Source organism: Lissotriton helveticus, chromosome 5_1 (assembly GCF_964261635.1).
Source record: "Lissotriton helveticus chromosome 5_1, aLisHel1.1, whole genome shotgun sequence".
Taxonomy (NCBI): Eukaryota; Metazoa; Chordata; class Amphibia; order Caudata; family Salamandridae; genus Lissotriton; species Lissotriton helveticus.
In genome coordinates, this window is record NC_136065.1 from 2,085,278,856 (window position 1) to 2,085,300,750 (window position 21,895).

The 21,895-nt window shown below is 48.3% G+C and overlaps 1 protein-coding gene across 2 annotated transcripts in view; it reads right to left on the bottom strand.

Annotated features, from left to right (window-relative positions):
• The window catches only part of SCAI (suppressor of cancer cell invasion), a 565,718-nt gene that overhangs the window by 102,725 nt on the left and 441,098 nt on the right, over positions 1-21,895 (bottom strand). For both annotated transcript variants that reach the window (XM_078646060.1, XM_078646059.1), the window contains one exon: positions 20,046-20,144. In XM_078646060.1, the coding sequence (XP_078502186.1) occupies positions 20,046-20,144 (99 nt within the window). The remainder of the gene's footprint in view (positions 1-20,045; positions 20,145-21,895) is intronic.

Here is a 21,895-nt window from a genome sequence, read left to right on the forward strand (position 1 = left end):
GTAGACCCGGTTGCCTGTGGCATGTCGACAAATACACAGTAAAACTGACGACCTTCAAGTCTGACTGCGGCCGCAGTTCAAAGTTGGCTCATCCCTCTGGCCAAAGCAAACCACAGCTTTGATGAGACATTGATCTGTGAGGGATGTCTTTGAAGAGGTAACATTTAAATATCAATTTAGTTTCAAGTTAACCTCCAGCCTAGACAACCCTATCAATACTGGTGTGTGAAACATCATGGAGAATAGCTTAGAAGCCAATTAAAGTCTGTCTTCTATGTTGATTGCTGGCCCCAGTGAAGTGGCCTATCAGAGGCTTTGCCAAGTCTGCATTCAGAAGATGGGGAAACTAAACACAGGCTTTGGTCACACACGGTCGATGCTTATTTTTAGGAAAGAGTATATCAAAAGCAGACTGAACTGACAAACATACTGCAACGCGTGTACCCTGCGTGAAAGACCTGTACGATATTATTGGTTTTATGAAGAGCACTAATAGTTGGGGTAATATTGATTTATTTGCCTACTTTCTTTAGCATCTGCATTGCCACTGCACTGTCTGGGTCAAAGAGAAAAAGTGAGGAGGTTGTAATAAAAAGAAGGTGACGTTGTGGTTAGTCTTCAGCACTCAACACTGTAGAGATAGGGCCGAGTCGCAGACGTCAAAGGTTCTAAAGGGAGGCACCTACATCGTGAGGTCCCCAAACCTCTACACCCAACAAAGGCAGTTATATTTGTGGCACGTGGCCAGTAGATACTAGGAGCTTGATTCTACATGTGAGGCGGATGTCAGGAAGCGAGTGCTTTGCTGGAGTCAAGGGGATCCCAGACATGGGAAGCTGTGAGCGTCCAATCCAGGATCTGGAAGTTAATGCAATGCTTAGCTATGACCGGGGTGGAGAATGATGTCATTGAGCTCGTGGGCGGTGTAGTAATATTCGTGATATTGCACATAGTGGGGTCTATTCACAAAGGTATGTTTGAGTTTTAATGTAGTATACCTGTAATGCTCTTCTACATACCTGGCCCCAAAAGATCTAAAATTGGAATATTCAAGAAATCGAACATACAATTATTACAAATAGAAAGGGGTGTGTCCCCTTTTCAGTTTTACTAAAATGGAGTAGGACATTTCAGGCTGATTCAGAAAGGTATGTTAGAGTATGTAAAAGAATACTCTAGAAATACTACTGCCTGTAAGAGTATGTAAAAGAACACTCTAGAAATACTACTGCCTGTAAGAGTATGTAAAAGAACACTCTAGAAATACTACTGCCTGTAAGAGTATGTAAAAGAACACCCTAGAAATACTACTGCCTGTAAGAGTATGTAAAAGAACACTCTAGAAATACTACTGCCTGTAAGAGTATTTAAAAGAAAACTCTAGAAATACTACTGCCTGTAAGAGTATGTAAAAGAACACTCTACTACTGCCTGTAAGAGTATGTAAAAGAAAACTCTAGAAATACTACTGCCTGTAAGAGTATGTAAAAGAACACTCTAGAAATACTACTGCCTGTAAGAGTATTTAACAGAACACTCTAGAAAAACTACTGCCTGTAAGAGTATGTAAAAGAACACTCTAGAAAAACTACTGCCTGTAAGAGTATGTAAAAGAAAACTCTAGAAATACTACTGCCTGTAAGAGTATGTAAAAGAACACTCTAGAAATACTACTGCCTGTAAGAGTATACTACTGCCAGTAAGAGTATGTAAAAGAAAACTCTAGAAATACTACTGCCTGTAAGAGTATTTAAAAGAACACGCTAGAAATACTACTGCCTGTAAGAGTATGTAAAAGAACACTCTAGAAATACTACTGCCTGTAAGAGTATGTAAAAGAACACTCTAGAAATACTACTGCTTGTAAGAGTATGTAAAAGAAAACTCTAGAAATACTACTGCCTGTAAGAGTATGTAAAAGAACACTCTAGAAATACTACTGCCTGTAAGAGTATTTAAAAGAACACTCTAGAAATACTACTGCCTGTAAGAGTATGTAAAAGAACCTTCTAGAAATACTACTGCCTGTAAGAGTATGTAAAAGAAAACTCTAGAAATACTACTGCCTGTAAGAGTATGTAAAAGAACACTCAAGAAATACTACTGCCTGTAAGAGTATTTAAAAGAACACTCTAGAAATACTACTGCCTGTAAGAGTATGTAAAAGAACACTCTAGAAATACTACGGCCTGTAAGAGTATGTAAAAGAAAACTCTAGAAATACTACTGCCTGTAAGAGTATGTAAAAGAACACTCTAGTAGTAGTACTTCCTGTGAGAGTACGTAAAACAATACTCCTGGTAATAGTTCATGTAAGAGTATGTAAAAGAATACTCCTGTAGTACTACTGTCCGTAAGAGTACGTAAAATAATACTCTAGGAGTTCTACTACTTGTAAGAGTATATACAAGAATAATCCTGTAATACTACTGCCCGTAAGAGTATGTAAAATAATACTCCTGTAGTACTATTTCCTGTCAGAGTATGTAAAAGAACACTCAAAAAGTAGTACTACTGCCTGTAAGAGTATGTAAAATAATACTCCTACAATCTATTATACGCGGATGACGTGGTACTACTTAGCCACACACACATTGGCCTCCAGAAACTGATGATCGAAATGCACAGCTACGCAACGGAAAATAACCTAAAAATCAATCTAAGTAAAACGCGTACGATGTCGATCAATACCAAGAACAAACACCAGAAGCCCTGGACTCTGGGTGGCCAAAAAATAGAGTCTTCACATGAATACAAATACTTGGGGCTCATTTTCGACACCGATGGCTCATTCATTCGGCAGATGGAGGAAACCAAAAGAAGAGGGGCCTTGATCGCCATCACACTGAAAAATCTTGCAAACCAACTAGCAGGGCCAACCCTGACACCATACTTAAAAGTCATTCAGGCCAAACTACTCCCCTCAATCTCTTACGGCAGCGAGGCACTACGAGGTAGAGACTCCAGGAACCTAGACACCATCCAGGTAAAAGCATACAGAACTCTGTTCTCACTTCCATCTTACACCTCGCCTGCCCAAATACGGCTGGAGTTCGGCCTAACAAAACAAGATCTTGCAAGAGAAGGAGCCTACATTATCTGCTGCCACAAACGCGATGCTGTGGCAAGACATACAAAGCAGGAACGCATCTCAAGCACGCTCCTACCTGAAGGCAGCATTGGGGGCTGTCAAGGCTTCCTCACTCTGGGCCATGCAACTGGGGCACAACCCGTTTAAAAAAGCGGTCTGGAAAAACGTAAAAACTCTTTCCCTAATAGAGGACAAGGCCGCCTTTTCTAGAAGAAACCATGTGTGGATGACACTGAACACGTACAAATCCCTGAGACCACAACATTACTTCAACCAGGGCTACCCAAAAATCACTAAACTGAAGTTTTTGAAATACAGACTGGGGATCTTGCATACCAGAGAGCATCAACCACCATGGCTAAGGAGCAATGGCCATGAAGTCTGTCAGCTCTGCAATCTAGCTACGGGTGACATACTTCACATGACCTGTCTTTGTGAAGAACTCCAACAAGCCCGCCGACAGCTACTAAGGGACCAGTTCAAGCAGCTAGGTACCAGCACGCGCAGGCAGGCTGTGCTTGCATGCTTGAACCCTGCGAACATAAAATTGAACTGCAGATATGTTAAGTATCTCACCACGATAGAGCAAAGATTACCTAATCCACAATCTGCGGCAAGCACTGGTTCCGGCACCTAATGTCCAAACTTTGGGCCTAGGGAAAACTGAAAGACAGATTCTTTCGGTCCCTTACCGCTCGGACTCTGATAATGACAATTATACAGACTCTTTTTTATTACATTTTAAAAATTTGCTTAGATGTAACGATTGTACTGGTTTTAATTAACTATACATAATAAATTTATCTTATCTACTCCTACAGTAGTAGTGCACGTAAAGAATGCAAATGAATGCAACTGTAGTACTACTTCCTGCAAGAGTATGTAAAAGAACACTCTAGTAGTACTACTTCCTGCAAGAGTATGTAAAAGAACACTCTAGTAGTACTACTTCCTGTAAGAGTTTGTAAAAGAATACTTTAGTAGTACTACTTCCTGTAAGAGTTTGTAAAAGAACACTCTAGTAGTACTACTTCCTGCAAGAGTATGTAAAAGAACACTCTAGTAGTACTACTTCCTGCAAGAGTATGTAAAAGAATACTTTAGTAGTACTACTTCCTGTAAGAGTATGTAAAAGAACACTCTAGTAGTACTACTTCCTGCAAGAGTATGTAAAAGAACACTCTAGTAGTACTACTTCCTGTAAGAGTTTGTAAAAGAATACTTTAGTAGTACTACTTCTTGTAAGAGTTTGTAAAAGAATACTTTAGTAGTACTACTTCCTGTAAGAGTTTTTAAAAGAATACTCCTGAAGTACTGGTTCACGTGCTCATTTAGTGACTTAGCCCACGCAGCCCTTGTGTGGTCACATGACACGTCATGGGTGTGCAGCCTCTTTCGGGGGTGGCATGGAGGTGCGCATCCGTGTGCCGCCCAGGTTCCTCCGTTTGGGGGGGTCACTTGGTGTTGTGAGTGCAGACACACCCTCGTGCGCGCGCACAGCGGCGCATTCCAACACTATGAACTTAAGTATTAAGGTGAATGCCCCCGAGAATCGTCGGAAGCTAATGGACTAACAGAGGCGCTCATGCATCTTTAAAGAGCCCTCGCTCTCCACGCTGCGGCGCGCCGGGCGTGCACTCGGCGCACAGGCCTGCGGGTGCGCGTCCACCGGGCCCATCACAGAGGGCGAGCCGCTTTGGCAAGACCCCGAGTCCATCTGCAGGCAGATCCTAAAACCGCAGCAGGCTGTGGCGGGAAAGCCTGCCTGATCTCATCTTGGGGTGCCCCCCACGCCCCGCACCAGCATCACACTGATGCTGAGCCCGAGTAAGCTGCTATGGTGTACCGCGCTGCTGCTCTACTGAGACACTGAAGTACAGACACAAAGGTTGGAAGACATCACAACTACCCACAGTGCTCTCTGCAGTTCAATAATTAACTCCGACCTTCCCTGGTGAGGTGTAATTCAAGTGTACGGAGCTTATCTAGTACAACGCGTTGAAAGGGAGTCCAAATGCCTTACAGAAGACACAGGAACAAGGCTTTGCTGTATTCCAGCATGACTGTGGGGAGCAGACCGTGCATTTCTTGGCTGAGAATCAATGCAACTCGTATGGCGACACGGAGAAGTGAAACAGGTCAATTTGAGAAACACTGACTTGAAAAATGTAAAACTGCTGCAGTCTGGAGTAAAAAAAAAACATAAGGGACCCTATAGACGACTGAAAATATGTGGAGTGGAATATGTGACGGGGAACAAGACTTAAGTGAGCGTGGGACAAAAGGAAGTATATCCTTACTAAAAAGATGAGAGGGTTATAGGGAACATTTCTGGATCCAACTCTGACCTGCAGAAAATTTATGGACCTGTGAAAGAGCTCTAGGATTACTCCTCCTAAACTATGGCATTGGTTATTGTCGAGGGCTACTGAAGTGCGCACATGCAGAAGTTCAACCAGGTGGAAAACTCTGCATAACTTAATCTGACTTGCATATGAACCTTTTTTCATTGGTTTCGTCCCATGCACAAAGAAACCACTTTTCCTATGACACCGTCACCCATTCAGGTAAACCACTCTACTGCGCTCTTGGAGACAACCCTTCTCCTACCCGTAAAGGAGCAAATCTTTATATGTTTTCGGGATATGAAACTTCCAGCAGAGAATGCGTGTTCTAATTTCTCAGATAGGGCCTCCCCGGAATGCTCACAAAACTCAGTTTTATCCTAAAATTGCAAATGCAGAAATTCTACGACAATGGCAGAATTTCTATATTCCCGAATCCCATTTGCAATAGTAAGCTTCAGTCAATCCTGTAAATTTTGTCCTCAAACCCAAGGTGAACACAAGCGGCTTTAGGAACGGGGCTGATTTGTCGATACCTGATCCTTCCAAGCTCTGTCCAAGTTGCTGCAACACAGATTTATTTTGTGACAAGGCTATCTTCAGATGGACTCAAACCCCAGATTTTCCCTTCCCTTACCTCTGAACTGATTCGAACCTCAATTGATTAGTTTCAAAAGATTTAAATAATTGACTATTTAATAAAAATGGGGTATGCAAGCTTAAGGTTAGTAAAAATTGGCCAAAGATGCTACACCATTAGATTGTCTTTTGCACGTTACCTTAAAAATAATGCACCTGAACCAGTTAGCCTCAGACTCAACACCTAACATGATTTACACACACTTAATTAATTCGTTTTAAGTATTGCTATTTGTCCTTAATGGTCGCCAGAGGATAAACCTGGATTTCAGCAAAAACCACTAGACTGAGTGAGGGAGATAACAAAAAGAAATCACAGTTTCCATGACAACTGCACCGGCCTATATGATGGGATACACACACCGCCAGCTACATGAATGGGAGCGGGGACATGCATGTGAAGACACTGGAAATGCACTAGCTATCATGAAATAGCTGTTATTTTCTACTCTGTGTGAAGATGGACCGCCTGCGTCACTGTCTGACACGCAAACCATCTTCCAGGCGCGAGAAGAGTCATCTCGCGCCACCTCTGTGAATCAACAAACAGAGGGTCCAAAAAAAGCCCCCTTCAAATTGCCACCCCGGAAGCGAAGCCTCTAAGATGTGATCGACAGGAAAGAGCGCGGACCGCAAATTTTCAAGGATGAACATGTTATTAATGACCAAACAGGCCCGGCGTGCCGCGTCAGCACTGCCAGCGCATTATTTACGCCCGCGTCTTCCTGCAGGTGACAGGTGGTGACTGATGCTCGGCTGGAGGACGTCACTGTATCCTTTGGAGGAGCAGAATACTGAACACCAGGAGGCTCAGGAGACTATATAATACCAATGAATTCTGAGTAGGTTCTAAATATGAAATACTGCTCCTGGGCAGACATTACCCTACACTCTAAACACATTTGACCTAGAGTCACAAAAAAGGGTAAACAGCGTTTACAACGCAACTTTTACCACGCAATACCTTTACCACGCAACTTTTACAACGCAAGTCGTTACAACGACTTGCACTTGGAGGGGCTGTAGGATATGGAATAGTTTAATTTACTATTCAAAACGTTCCCTACTATCCACGGGGACTGGAGTTGGAATAGTAAATTAAACTATTCACTATCCAGCGCCCCCCAACGCAAGTCATTGTAACGACTTACGTTGTAAAAGTTGCGTGGTAAAGGCATGCGTTGTAAAAGCATGCGTGGTAATGACATACATCCCAAAAAAAGCTACTTCGTTAATTTATATTTTTCTGGTGATCACAAATTTCTTTGAGTTAAATTTTTAAGCCGGGTAATAGACTAAATAAACCCTTTTAATTTGCCTGTATATAAACCTCTGTAAGGTTCTCATTACACCTCAGTCATCATGCCCCTGGCCATACATTTCCTGACTAGGACCTGAACTTGCTTAAAAGCTATATTAATAAACACACACGGAATACAAACAAACATATGTGAGAGGAAACTATGCACTGATGTTTTATGCCTGGTACATTTCCGAGATTAAATTCTACGAAGGAATACATTTGAGAATAACATTTTGCTTTTAATCTTTTGTCTTGAATTATACTCCTGGTACGAAGTCTTGGCTCATCCGTGGTAATAATGGGTTTGAGTTTGGGACTGACTTACATCTTGGTGGACGGGTTACTTCGTCTCAACGGTGTTGGATATCCCGCCAACCCGAAATATAAATCCCATAGGCACAACCAAAAAGGGGGGTATTAATTCTCACAGGTTTGTAAAAGGCGCTTTACCAAATAGCGTGAATTGACACAAGAGAAAAAAGTTTAATGCGGTGCCACAGGTGAGGGAAAAACCCCTAAACCCTCAAATGGAGACCAAGAGGTCCGACTGAGAATACACAACAAGTCCTATGCACACGCAAATGAGTGAAAAAAACAGTACAACACAATTAATGTTATTGGATGAGAGTTAATGCATAATGATGTTTACATAATGGACATGGTTAGACGACATATTTTTAAAATATGAGATCTTATGTTTTTCTACTCTGAGTTAAGAAATGATAACGGTCAGGCCGTAATTACTACAGGCCGACGGAGTTAAGTTGGGGAGAAAAGAAAGTTTAAAAAATGGCTGTATTATATACTATGTGAACGTGATGTGATACGTGGCATTCTGTGCAGTCTGAAATAAAGAGTTAAAAAAAAAACACAATTACTGTTGGTCACGGATGAAGACAATGGTGTCCTTTTTGGAGTCTTCGCTTTTAATGTTGCGTTTCTTGGCTGGCTTGTTAAGAAATGCAACATTAAAAGCGAATATTCCAAAAAGGACACCATTGTCTTAATCCGTGACCAACAGTAATTGTGTTGTACTCTTTTTTTCACTCATTTGCGTGTGCATAGAACTTGTTGTGTATAAACCCCATAGGATATAATGGGATTTATATTTTGGCTGAAGTAATAACCGCCACCGTTGTGACGCAGTAACCCATCCGCCACAATCTAAATCGGGCGCTTTATTACAAGGTCTCATAGAGGGATAAGGTCTCCGAAGAAGTTCCTCACCGCTCTTGGTGTTGATTTGCCAATTAAGAAATAATTAAATCTCTTGTCAAAGGGTGTGCGGTGGATGTAACCTGTACCCGAAAGATGAACCTTCTGATATCACACCTGGACATGCTAGTTCCACCCACAGAATGGCTCGTGTTTACGATGACATCTGTGAAGACTCTCCTCTAATTGCAGTCAAATGTTGTCAGTTCTTTAAGGAGGGCTCTTGTTCAGAGAAACAGACATTGACAATCACCAATATGTTGTCTAGTAACTTTGTGAGTTAGGATTGGAAATCTGCTTCTTTATCACACTTGAGAGGTGCTATTTTGCAACTGAGTTTTTGTGGGTGTGGCTACTACATAATTTCACATCCTCTGGCTCTAAAGGATGTGTTTTCTGAAGTCAGCATTTTGCCACTTAAGTGCTGGGAAGGTTTTTTCTACTTTGTTAGATTGTGGAGGCGGTTAATATTCAAAGAGCCAGGGACTTTTTGTGAACTTCTGTGTTGTTATTAAGAGTAGAAAACATAACATATTACCCCAAAGGAGCAAAAGCCACAGCACACATTGCACCTCTGTATAAACAAACACTGATCTGAAGATTTTAACCCCTTCGCTGCTGCCGTCGGCCGTTGGACGTCGCGCGAGCAACCTCCCTAGTGCTGCGCACGTCCAACGGCCGACGCAGTCGCATCCGTTTCTTCGAACGTTCAGCACTGGCGCTGAACGTTCGAAGCAGCAAACGGGTTAATAGTCCAGTTTAAACTGCACACCCACAACCTAAACCCACCTCACACCAAAAGCAAAGAAAAGCAGGAGTCAGACGGGAGAGTGGCTGGAAATAACATCTGGGAATACCCAAGACTGTAAAAGGACACAAATGAGCCCATAACATCTCCTGCCATAAAACACATCAGAGTATCTTCAAGCCTGCCAGAATTCGAAATTAGTAGAACACACACCTAGAGGTAAGGAAGGTGCTCTGAGGAACAAAGCTCAAAGGGCTCTAGGAACGATGTCTAGGTCGCCCCAGAGTTAGTAAAAACATAGGGCCCTAGTCACAAAAGGCACTTGTAAAGAAGTAGTGCTGTAGTTCTACTTCATGTACCACAAAATAAAAGTCACAAACCTATGGGTGGAAATCTCCAGTGGTGAGAAAATGGGAAATAATTATTACAAGATGGGTGAGATTGAGGGAAATTAAGCAGGGATTTAGGGATGGACATGCCATTAGAAAAAAACACACACCCACTTAAGAGTGAGAGAACAGTTGTTCACAAAATACAGTTCGAATTCTACTACAGTCTTAATAGTGACATAACAAGATAATATGTACTCCACCGATCCCTGGAGTAAGTCAAGCAATACATAAGGCCAGCCACCAGTGCTGCAACAGATTCCCATTGAAAACAATGGTGGCAGGTTTTAACAATAACATATATATGAAATAATGTAAAAAACACATTATTATGTTTATATATTCACTTAAAAAAACAAAGGTTACAGGGGTGTTATAGTTAGGAAATAGAATTTTTTTTAAACGTTAGCAATTCCCTGAAAAAAACAAAGGTTACAAGGATGTTATAGGTAGAAAATAGATTTTTTTTTTAACTTTAGAAATTCCCTGAAAAAAACAAAGGTTACAGGGACGTTATAGTTAGCGGCAGATTTCACTCGCACAAAATCAGTAAAATTCAGCAGTTAATAGTTACCTGAGCTAACTGTAACTTACGCCCTCGCAATGCACTGCTTATGACCTCACATATTACAACTCTCATGACATGATCAATGGCATCACTGAAGACATTTCAAATGACATCACCGAAGACATAACTGATGGCACCACTGATGACATCTCAAATGACATCACAGTCCATTGCGGGGGTGCAAGTTATAGTTAGCTCAGATAACTATAACTGCTGAATTTCAATGGTTTTGTACAAGTGAAATATGAGCCCAAGTATAACATCCATGTAACCTTTGTTTTTCTAAGTGAATTTCTATGGTTTTTAATAATTCTATTTCCAAACTATAACATCCCTGTAAACTTTGTTTTTTCAGTGAATTTCTCTGGTTTTTTTAAGCTAGTAGTCGTGTTTGCAGAGTGGTGGAGACAGGGGACGGGGCCTCCAATCAGCTCTCAGGAATCTCACTGTGTCGGACTTACTGAAGGTAACAGGAGTGCTTTTTGGCCCCCAAGGACCCTCAGCATCCAAGAAGACTTCCTCCCCCACCCAATAGTGCACCAGGAGGCACGTATGCAAAGTTGTGGAAAAAGGGGTTGTGGCCTCCGGCCAACTCTCAGCTATCGTGCTGTGTGGGACTTACTGGAGGTGACAGGAGGCGTTCTTGGCCCCAATGACCCTCAGCATACAAGGGGACTTCATCCCCAACCAGTAGTGTACCAGAAGGCGTGTTTGAAGAGTAGTGGAAAAAAGGGGCTTGGCCTCCGAGCATCTTTCAGCAATCCCACTGTATAGGACTTACTGGAGGTAACAGGAGAGCTTGATAGCCCCCAAGGACCCTCAGCAGCCGAGGGGACTTCATCCCCCAACCATAAGTACACCAGGAGGTGCGTTTGCAGAGTGGTGGAGAAAGGGGGCGTGGCCTTCGACGACCTCTCAGCAATCCCACTGTTTGGGACTTACTGGAGGTAACAAGAGGGCTTGTTGACCCCAATGACCCTCAACATTCAAGGAGACTTTTTTCCCCATCTAGTAGCGCATCAGAGGGCCCGTTTGCAGAGTGGTGCTTAAAGGGGGCAGAGCCTCTGCGACTCGCCGGGCGTTTTTTTCAAAGATTTTTTTCTTTTAGGTAAAGGGGGGCCACGTGGCGAGCCTTTCTACAATGGGTAGGGGGAGGGCACATGGAGCGCCCCCCCCACAATCCCTCCCCGGGCTCAAATCGGCCTGGGGAGTGGCTACGTGCCCTCTCCTCCTTTTTCCAGTTCGGCCCAGGCACCAGGGATGGGGTCCCCAGGGCTAAATTTGACCCGGGACGGGAGCCGCATGCTTCCCCTCCCTATATTATTTTCGGCCAGGCCCCAAGGTTTGGGATCCCGGGGCTTAAATCGGACTAGTAAGGGGGCCACGTGTGTCCCCCTTCCTATAATAATAATAATATAAATTCCCCCTGGACCTGGCCTACCCAGGGGGCCAAAAAAGAAAGTGTTGGTACCCGCGTTTCCTTTTTTTTTTTTTTATTCCCATGGCTCCACTTGAGCTTCTCAGGAAAAAAATGTTTTACAAAAATGTTGGCCCCTGGCAGAGTCTTTTTGAGACCTCACCACCAGGCCTAGAAGGTCAGGGTATTCCTACCCTGCCCTCCTGTCCTTTTCTTTAATGTTTTTTCTTGGGACTCGGCAGAGTCAGTCAAAAGATGACTGCCAACACCTCCTGGTTGAAGTGCTGGTCGACAATCAGATCTCATTTTGAGATCTGTCGAATTTAAGTAGGATAGGGGTCCCTAGATATACATGAATCATTTTCCTTAATAACTACAAAACTACTGAACGGATTTACACCAAATCAAAAAAAGGGATCTTTCTGGACCAAGATCTAGTGTTCCGCCATATTTGGAGTAATTTCATCCAGCAGTCGTATCTAAATTCCCTACAGGAAATTGTACTGGGAAAATGTATTTCAGGACCCCCTTTTTTTGGGCCTCCCGCTTGACGTATCACCCCGAAACTTCCAGACAGCAGCTAAAGTGCATAGCAAACACATTTTGAAAATTTCGTGAAGATTTGTCAAACAGTGCTAAAGTAATTAGTAAAACAAAAAAACGCCTTTTTTATGGAAACTAGGTCCTAATTATAACTACTCACTGGTGAACACCAGTAGGTGAGATATATATATAAAATACACACACACATATACACATATAAATGTATTTGCTGCTAGAGATTTCAGTAACAATGTTAAAGTGATAATTCTCGCCTCTGTGTCTTTAGTAGAATCCAAACCTGCAGTCACGCTAGTGGGGGAGATTTTACACTTTACTGCATGGGTGTAAAATGATCTCACAATGTGCGTCAAATGCAAGCGATGCTCGAGTCAGACAGACAGACAGACAGGCCACATACACACACCCCTGCAATATAGGCCAGGTACCCACCCGCCATCTTATTATCTTACTCTGCATGAAAAATAGCTGATGACCGCCGCGCGACATGTATGGTTTTATTGTATATAAATATATTTTAAAAAATGAAAGAACGAATGAATAAATATGTAAGCAATATGTCTCTTCTTTGCCCTGAGGATAGAGCCAGAGGCGCCGGCTGCGTGGATTGATAATTTTTGTCAAAAGAAAATGGCCTTGTGGGGGCGGCGCCAGTGAGGGGAGCAGGTGAGGGGGAGCAGGTGAGGGGGGATCAGGCGAGGGGGCGCAGGTGAGGGGGGAGCAGGTGAGGGGGAGCAGGTGAGGGGGCACCGGTGAGGGGGAGCAGGTGAGGGGGGAGCAGGTGAGGGGGAGCAGGTGAGGGGGCGCAGGTGAGGGGAGCAGGTGAGGGGGAGCAGGTGAGGGGGGAGCAGGTGAGGGGGCACCGGTGAGGGGGAGCAGGTGAGGGGGGAGCAGGTGAGGGGGAGCAGGTGAGGGGGCGCAGGTGAGGGGGCGCAGGCGAGGGGGCGCAGGTGAGGGGGCGCAGGCGAGGGGGGGCAGGTGAGGGGGCAGGTGAGGGGGGAGCAGGTGAGGGGGGAGCAGGTGAGGGGGGAGCAGACGAGGGGGGAGCAGACGAGGGGGGCGCAGGTGAGGGGGCGCAGGTGAGGGGGAGCAGGTGAGGGGGCGCAGGTGAGGGGGGAGCAGACGAGGGGGGAGCAGGCGAGGGGGGCGCAGGTGAGGGGGCGCAGGTGAGGGGGAGCAGGTGAGGGGGAGCAGTCGAGGGGGGAGCAGGCGAGGGGGGAGCAGACGAGCGGGGAGCAGACGAGCGGGGAGCAGGTGAGGGGGGAGCAGGTGAGGGGGAGCAGGTGAGGGGGCGCAGGTGAGGGGGCGCAGGTGAGGGGGCGCAGGTGAGAGGGGAGCAGGTGAGGGGGGCGCAGGTGAGGGGGAGCAGGTGAGGGGGCACAGGTGAGGGGGCACAGGTGAGGGGGCGCCAGTGAGGGGGCATGTCAGGGGAAGCAGGTGAGGGCCGCAGGTGAGGGGGCGCAGGTGAGTGGGGAGCAGGTGAGGGGGAGCAGGTGAGGGGGCGCAGGTCAGGGGGAGCAGGTGAGGGGCGCAGGTGAGGGGGCGCAGGTGAGGGGGGAGCAGGTGAGGGGGGCGCAGGTGAGGGGGAGCAGGTGAGGGGTGTAGGTGAGGGGGCGCAGGTGAGGGGGCGCAGGTGAGGGGACGCAGGTGAGGGGGTGCAGGTGAGCGGACGCAGGTGAGGGGGCGCAGGTGAGAGGGGTGCAGGTGAGAGGGGTGCAGGTGAGGGGGCGCAGGTGAGGGGGCGCAGGTGAGGGGGCGCAGGTGAGGGGGGCGCAGGTGAGAGGGGTGCAGGTGAGGGGGCGCAGGTGAGGGGGCGCAGGTGATGGGGCAGGTGAGCGGGGAGCAGGTGAGGGGGCGCAGGTGAGGGGGCGCAGGTGAGGAGGCGCTGGTGAGGAGGCGCTGGTGAGGGGGGCACAGGTGAGGGGGGCACAGGCGAGGGGGGCGCAGGTGAGGGGGGCACAGGCGAGGGGGCGCAGGTGAGGGGGGCGCAGGTGAGAGGGTGCAGATGAGGGGGGAGCAGGTAAGGGGGGGGGGCGCAGGTGAGGAGACAGCCGGGGGAAGGGCGGCTCGGTCCAGGCCCCCGTTTCATGCTCCAGTAACGAGGCCTTTGGCGGGGGCGCAGGTCTCCCATCATCATCACCGAGAGAGGGAGGAGGAGGAGGAAGGCGGAAATGAACGTCCACGCGGCTCATCAACACCAAAAGATGCCAATGAAAGAGGCCATTTTACGGGTCATTAAAACGCAGCGAGGAGCTGGAGGCAGCGAGAGGAGGCGGGCGAGAGAAGGGGGGACAGGGAAAGAAACAGAGGGGGCACGGGAGAGAGCCTGGACAGAGAGAGGCACAGCGAGAGAGAGGGGCACAGAGAGGAAGAGAAAGAGAGAGAGAGAGAGAGAGAGAGAGGCAGAGAGGCACCGAGAGGCAAAGTGAGGGAGAGAGAGGCACAGAGAGAGAGAGAGTGAGGCACAGAGGGGAAGAGAGGCACAGAGAGGGAGAGAGAGGCACAGAGAGAGAGAGAGAGGCACAGAGAGAGAGAGAGGCACAGAGAGGAAGAGACAGAGAGAGAGAGGCACAGAGAGGAAGAGAGGCACAGAGAGGAAGAGAGGCACAGAGAGGGAGAGAGAGGCGCACCGAGAGAGAGGCACAGAGAGAGAGAGGCACAGAGAGGAAGAGAGAGGCAGAGAGAGCGAGAGAGGCATAGAGAGGAAGAGAGGCACAGAGAGGGAGAGAGGCACAGAGAGAGAGAGGGGCACAGAAAGGAAGAGAGAGGCACAGAGAGAGAGAGAGGCACAGAGAGGAAGAGAGAGGCAGAGAGAGCGAGAGAGGCATAGAGAGGAAGAGAGGCACAGAGAGGGAGAGAGGCACAGAGAGCGAGAGAGGCACAGAGAGAGAGAGGGGCACAGAAAGGAAGAGAGAGGCACAGAGAGAGAGGCACAGAGAGGAAGAGAGGCACAGAGAGGAAGAGAGGCACAGAGAGGGAGAGAGAGGCGCACCGAGAGAGAGGCACAGAGAGGAAGAGAGAGGCAGAGAGAGCGAGAGAGGCATAGAGAGGAAGAGAGGCACAGAGAGGGAAAGAGAGGCACAGAGAGAGAGAGGCACAGAGAGGAAGAGAGGCACAGAGAGGGAGAGAGAGGCGCACCGAGAGAGAGGCACAGAGAGGAAGAGAGAGGCACAGAGAGAGAGAGAGAGAGAGAGGCACAGAGAGGAAGAGAGGCACAGAGAGGGAGAGAGAGGCACAGAGAGAGAGAGAGGCACAGAGAACCACAGAGAGAGAGAGAGAGAGAGAGAGAGGCACAGAGAGGAAGAGAGGCACAGAGAGGAAGAGAGGCACAGAGAGAGAGAGAGAGGCACAGAGAGAGAGAGAGGCACAGAGAGGGAGAGAGAGGCAGAGAGAGAGAGGCACAGAGAGGAAGAGAGGCACAGAGAGGGAGAGAGAGGAACAGAGGGAGAGAGAGGCACAGAGAGGAAGAGTGGCACAGAGAGAGAGAGAGGCACAGAGAGGAAGAGAGGCACAGAGAGGGAGAGAGGCACAGAGAGGGAGAGAGAGGCACAGAGAGAGAGAGAGAGGCACAGAGGCACAGAGAGAGAGAGGCACAGAGAGGAAGAGAGGCACAGAGAGAGAGAGAGAGGCACAGAGAGGAAGAGAGGCACAGAGAGAGAGAGAGAGAGAGAGGCACAGAGAGGCACAGAGAGAGAGAGGCACAGAGAGGAAGAGAGGCACAGAGAGAGAGAGAGAGGCACAGAGAGGAAGAGAGGCACAGGGAGAGAGAGAGAGAGAGAGGCACAGAGAGGGAGAGAGAGGCACAGAGAGGCACAGAGAGGAAGAGAGAGAGAGGCACAGAGAGGGAGAGAGAGGCACAGAGAGGCACAGAGAGGAAGAGAGGCACAGAGAGAGAGAGAGGGAGAGAGAGGCACCGAGAGGGAGAGAGGCACCGAGAGGGAGAGAGGCACCGAGAGGGAGAGAGGCACAGAGAGGGAGAGAGGCACCGAGAGGGAGAGAGGCACCGAGAGGGAGAGAGATCGCAGCGCTTACTCCAGGCTGTGGCTGCCCAGCGTCAGCTGCAGGGCTGGAAGCTGTCAAACACTGCGCACGCGCCGTTCATTGTAAACGCGCGTGAACTCCTGGTGCCTCAGGCTCACGGGGACGTGCCCAGGGTCACACTGCAGACAGATGCGACCTGGGTACCTAACTCGACGCAGTGCCATCATTAAAGGCATTGCAATGTCCTGAAAAGTTAGGTAAATGTCTCTCCAATTCTGAAAGATGTCTCTGCGAGGCGGGCACCTGCTGCTGGAATCAGGAGCGACCTGCAGGCCAGAAGAAGTCAGCCCTGGCAGGGCCAACGCAGCCTTTCATCCTCCCAAACCGGGAAGGATTAAAATTGGCAGCAGTAAAAGTTATTTATTTAAATCAATGACACATGGGGAAGCGGCATTGTAAGAGGGGGGGGCATGCAGAGAACCAACATTGTGCATGAACTCGTGTACACCCCCCACGCCAATACACACACACGGCAAGCAAACGATGCGGCCCCACGCTTCGTGCGCCCCAGACATTCTTAAGCCTTGGGTTGAAAGGAGGCCCCCTGGAGGGTGGGGCCCCGGCCGCCCCGCGCCGCAGGGGCTCGGCCCCCCCCCTCCCGGACGTGAAGTTTCCATTTCACATTGAGCCACTGACAGGTAATCCTGAAGACAGCGTCCACCCGAAGGGATGTTGCTAAATCACTGCGAAAATCAATTCCAATCAGCGCCGCGGCGTGTAATTAAAATCAACAAAGGCAGCAAGACGGATAAGGGCGAAAGCGGCTCTCAATCGTACACTGCAACAAGCATTGGCAAAGCAAAAGGGTTGGAGCATGTATCGTGCACACACCGAAGGGAGCACGTGCGGACGGACCAGCACACTTTACAGCCAGATTCATCAAACTAAAATCGGCTCGCAAAGGGCCAGATTCTGAGAATCTGGCCCTTTGCGAGCGCTATTTTTGCATTTGGGATTCATCATCCCAAATGCAAACATCGCAATTCTAGAAATCGCTAAATTGCGATTAATTGCATTTAAGGAATCTCAATTTGAGATTCCTTAAATGCAATTCATGAACCATTTTAAAATATGTGAAATCGCAATCTGGGGCCGCTATTTACCGCGAAGTCTAACTACGTGGTAAATAGAAAAAACGTTGAAAAATGCACTAAAGTGCATTTTTCAAAGTTTCATGTTGCTCACACACATGGCCTAAGGGCATGTGTGTGCGCAACATATGTGCACACATCAATTTCAGGGGTGCAACAGGGTGTCCTTTGGACACCCCTGCACCCTTGAAATCGCAATCTCAATTTGCGAATCGCTAATTGCGATTAGCAAATTGAGATTGTCTTCCTATTCATTCCTATGGGCCTCTAGGCCCATAGGAATGAATGGGGAGATATTCCTTAATTGCGAGTCGCAATTAAGGAATTATTAGAAATTGCTATTTTTTAAGTGTTTTCTTGATGAATAGCATTTTGCTATTCCTTAATAGCGATTCGGTATTTTTCGATATTAAGGAATAGCAAAATGTGTTCTTGATGAATCTGGGGGTTTGTGACGTCCAGGTTCACAAAGCAAAACCTGCACAGGTACGTGTGCACACAGACCTGCAAACATACGTGCACCAGCGCACACAGAGCAAGCACCACAACCACAATGGTGTGTGCACCAGGACGGCACGCGCTGAGCTGAACCCTAGTAATAGTGATGGCCTCAGGGAGCACAGGGCGCTGTGCCCGAGGTGAGTACTTTATGCTGTGCACCTTGAGAGCATAAGGGGTATAAAGATCAGACGCACAGGGCCGTGTGCATGGAAACTAGAGGAGGCGAGGCAGCAAACGAGCACGGAGAGCCCGGCCGAGCCAAACCAATGGCCCGGCTCGGATCTAAGAGCCTGCGCAGGGGCCGAGCCATGAACTTGTGTGGCATGTAATTCGTGCAATAAACATCATATACCGTATTACAACCTCTCTTCAAAATTAAAAAACGTGTATTTCCTAAACATGCAGAGGGGACTCATCTTGGTAGACTAGATTATAACATTGCTCTGAGAGGCGTTTATTAAAAGTGATAGTTTTAAACATGAACTTAAAATATTCATGCCTCTCCGCCCTGATGACAGCGCATAAGAGGACATATTACGCACGTGCAAAATAATCTAGAAGTATATTACTTTATAGAGACCCATATGTACACACACAAATTAATATTTACACACTCAGGAACGCACGCAAGGCAATGTGCAACACGGTGCACGCAAGGCGATGTGCAACACGTGGAATGCAAGGCGATATGCAATACGGGGCACGCAAGGCGATGTGCAACACGGGGAATGCAAGGCGATGTGCAACACGGTGCACGCAAGGCGATTGGCAAAACACTGTGCACACAAGGCGATGTGCAACACGGGGAATGCAAGGCGATACGCAATACGGGACACGCAAGGCGATGTGCAACACGGGGAATGCAAGGCGATGTGCAACACGGTGCACGCAAGGCGATTGGCAAAACACTGTGCACACAAGGCGATGTGCAACACGGGGAATGCAAGGCGATACGCAATACGGGACACGCAAGGCGATGTGCAACACGGGGAATGCAAGGCGACGTGCAACACAGGGCACGCAAGGCGATGTGCAACACAGTGCACACAAGGCGATGTGCAACACGGGGAATGCAAGGCGATACGCAATACGGGGCACGCAAGGCGATGTGCAACACGGGGAATGCAAGGCGTCGTGCAACACGGGGCACGCAAGGCGATGTGCAACACGGGGCACGCAGAGCGACGTGCAACACGGTGCAAGCAAGGCGATGTGCAACACAGTGCACACAAGGCGATGTGCAACACGGGGAACGCAAGGCGATACGCAATACGGGGCACGCAAGGCGATGTGCAACACGGGGAATGCAAGGCGACGTGCAACACGAGGCACGCAAGGCGATGTGCAACACGGGGCCCGCAAGGCGATGTGCCACACGGGGAATGCAAGGCAATACGCAATACGGGGCACGCAAGGCGATGTGCAACACGGGGAATGCAAGGCGTCGTGCAACACGGGGCACGCAAGGCGATGTGCAACACGGGGAATGCAAGGCGACGTGCAACACGGGGCATGCAAGGCGACGTGCAACATGGGGCACGCAAGACGATGTGCAACACGGTGAATGCAAGGCGATCTGCAATACGGGGCACGCAAGGCGATGTGCAACACGGGGAATGCAAGGCGACGTGCAACACGGGGCACGCAAGGCGACGTGCAACATGGGGCAACGCAAGGCAATGCGTAACACGAGGCACGCAAGGTGTTGCGCAACATGAGAAAGGCAAGGCGAAGTGCAACATGGGAAACACAAGATTTCGAGCAACACGGGAAACACAAGATGACGAGCAATACGGGAAACCCAAGGTGATGTGCAACACGGGACGCACAAGGCGATGTGTAACACGGGAATCACAAGGTGATGTGCAACACGGGAGACACAAGGTGATGTGCAACACGGGGAACACAAGGCGATGTGCAACACGGGGCACACAATGTGATGTGCAACACGGGGCACACAAGGCGAAGTGCAAGAGTGGACCACATGATATTCTCAGCGATCTCGAGTGGTCCCATGTCAGGCGTGCCAAACTATTTTCTCTTGTTTTTTGAAAAATGTACTTTTTTTTACATTTTATTGGCAGATAAAAAGCTCCTTGGCATCAGCTGAATTCCCAGCCTCCCCCCAAATCTTACCTCTATGAAGGCGGCCACCTCCTGCAGCACCAGGTTCCACTCGACCTGGTCCTCTGTGTTGAAGCGGTGCGTGTAGTCTTCGATCTCATCCGACAGCTCCTGAAATGGACATTTAAAGACAGCAAAAACATGATGAACATGGCATCTCTACACTGTGCGATAAACTGGGTCCATTGAAAACGTGAAGAGTGAACACAGGCAGAGCCACGCCCACCCAGACACGTGACTCCTTTGGGGTGCAGATATCCAGCCAGGTCTTGGATGGACAGTCCATGATCCTACAACAGGGGGTCTGGAGGGCCCCGCGTACCATCACTCAGATACAACACCTGCTCACAAACACACCCAACCACCACCCTTAACATCATCTAATTAGTGCACTGAAGAAAGCCTTAGGTGAATAACTCGATCACCGAGATACGTGACAAATGCTGGCAATGGTTTCTGGGTAAAGGATTTCGTGATCACTGCACTCAAGACTGTCACACGGATCCTTGAGAATTGTCCTTCAGCATTATCATAGGGAACCCCCGACTATAGCGGCTTAACCCCTTGAGTGCTCATGACGAGGTCAGCTCGTCATGAGCTACGGCGCTCCGGTGCTCATTACGAGCAGAGTTCGTCATGACCGCGCAAGTTACATGGAACGCTGGCATGCTGGGCTGATTCCCCTGCTGTGCTGAGCGTTCCATTGGAACGGGCGTGGTCATGACGAGCTCAGCTCGTCATGAGCACCGGAGCGCCGTAGCTCATGACGAGCTGACCTCGTCATGAGCACTGCTGTACGCGCCACCCCGCCCCCCAGCACAGCGGGGGAAACAGCCCCGCATGGAAAGGGTTAAAGGGGGGCCGCCACTGAGCCTGAGGACTGGTGAACTAAACCCCATCTAAAAGTTAATGCGTTGTTTGTGGGTCTCCTCTGCCTGCAAGTCTGTTGGCAAAATGCTTATTAATAACAGGGTGAGGAAAGAGGGTGGATGCATGTGCGAAAGGGTGGATGCATGTGCGAAAGGATGTATGCATGTGCGAAATGGTGTATGCATGTGTGAAAGGATGTATGCATGTGCGAAAGGATGTATGCATGTGCGAAATGGTGTATGCATGTGTGAAAGGATGTATGCATGTGCGGAAGGGTGGATACATGTGCGAAATGGTGTATGCATGTGTGAAAGGGTGGATGCATGTGCGGAAGGGTGTATGCAACTGCGAAAGGGTGTATGCATGTGCGGAAGGGTGGATGCATGTGCGAAAGGGTGTATGCATGTGCGAAATGGTGTATGCATGTGTGAAAGGGTGGATGCATGTGTGAAACGGTGGATGCATGTGTGAAACGGTGGATGCATGTGTGAAAGGGTGGATGCATGTGCGGAAGGGTGTATGCATGTGCGAAATGGTGTATGCATGTGTGAAAGGGTGGATGCATGTGTGAAACGGTGGATGCATGTGTGAAACGGTGGATGCATGTGTGAAAGGGTGGATGCATGTGCGGAAGGGTGTATGCAACTGCGAAAGGGTGTATGCATGTGCGAAATGGTGTATGCATGTGTGAAAGGGTGTATGCATGTGTGAAACGGTGGATGCATGTGTGAAACGGTGGATGCATGTGTGAAAGGGTGGATGCATGTGCGAAATGGTGTATGCATGTGCGAAATGGTGTATGCATGTGTGAAAGGGTGGATGCATGTGTGAAAGGGTGGATGCATGTGTGAAAGGGTGGATGCATGTGTGAAAGGGTGGATGCATGTGCGAAAGGGTGGATGCATGTGCGAAAGGGTGGATGCATGTGCGAAAGGGTGGATGCATGTGTGAAAGGGTGGATGCAGGTGTGAAAGGGTGGATGCATGTGTTTA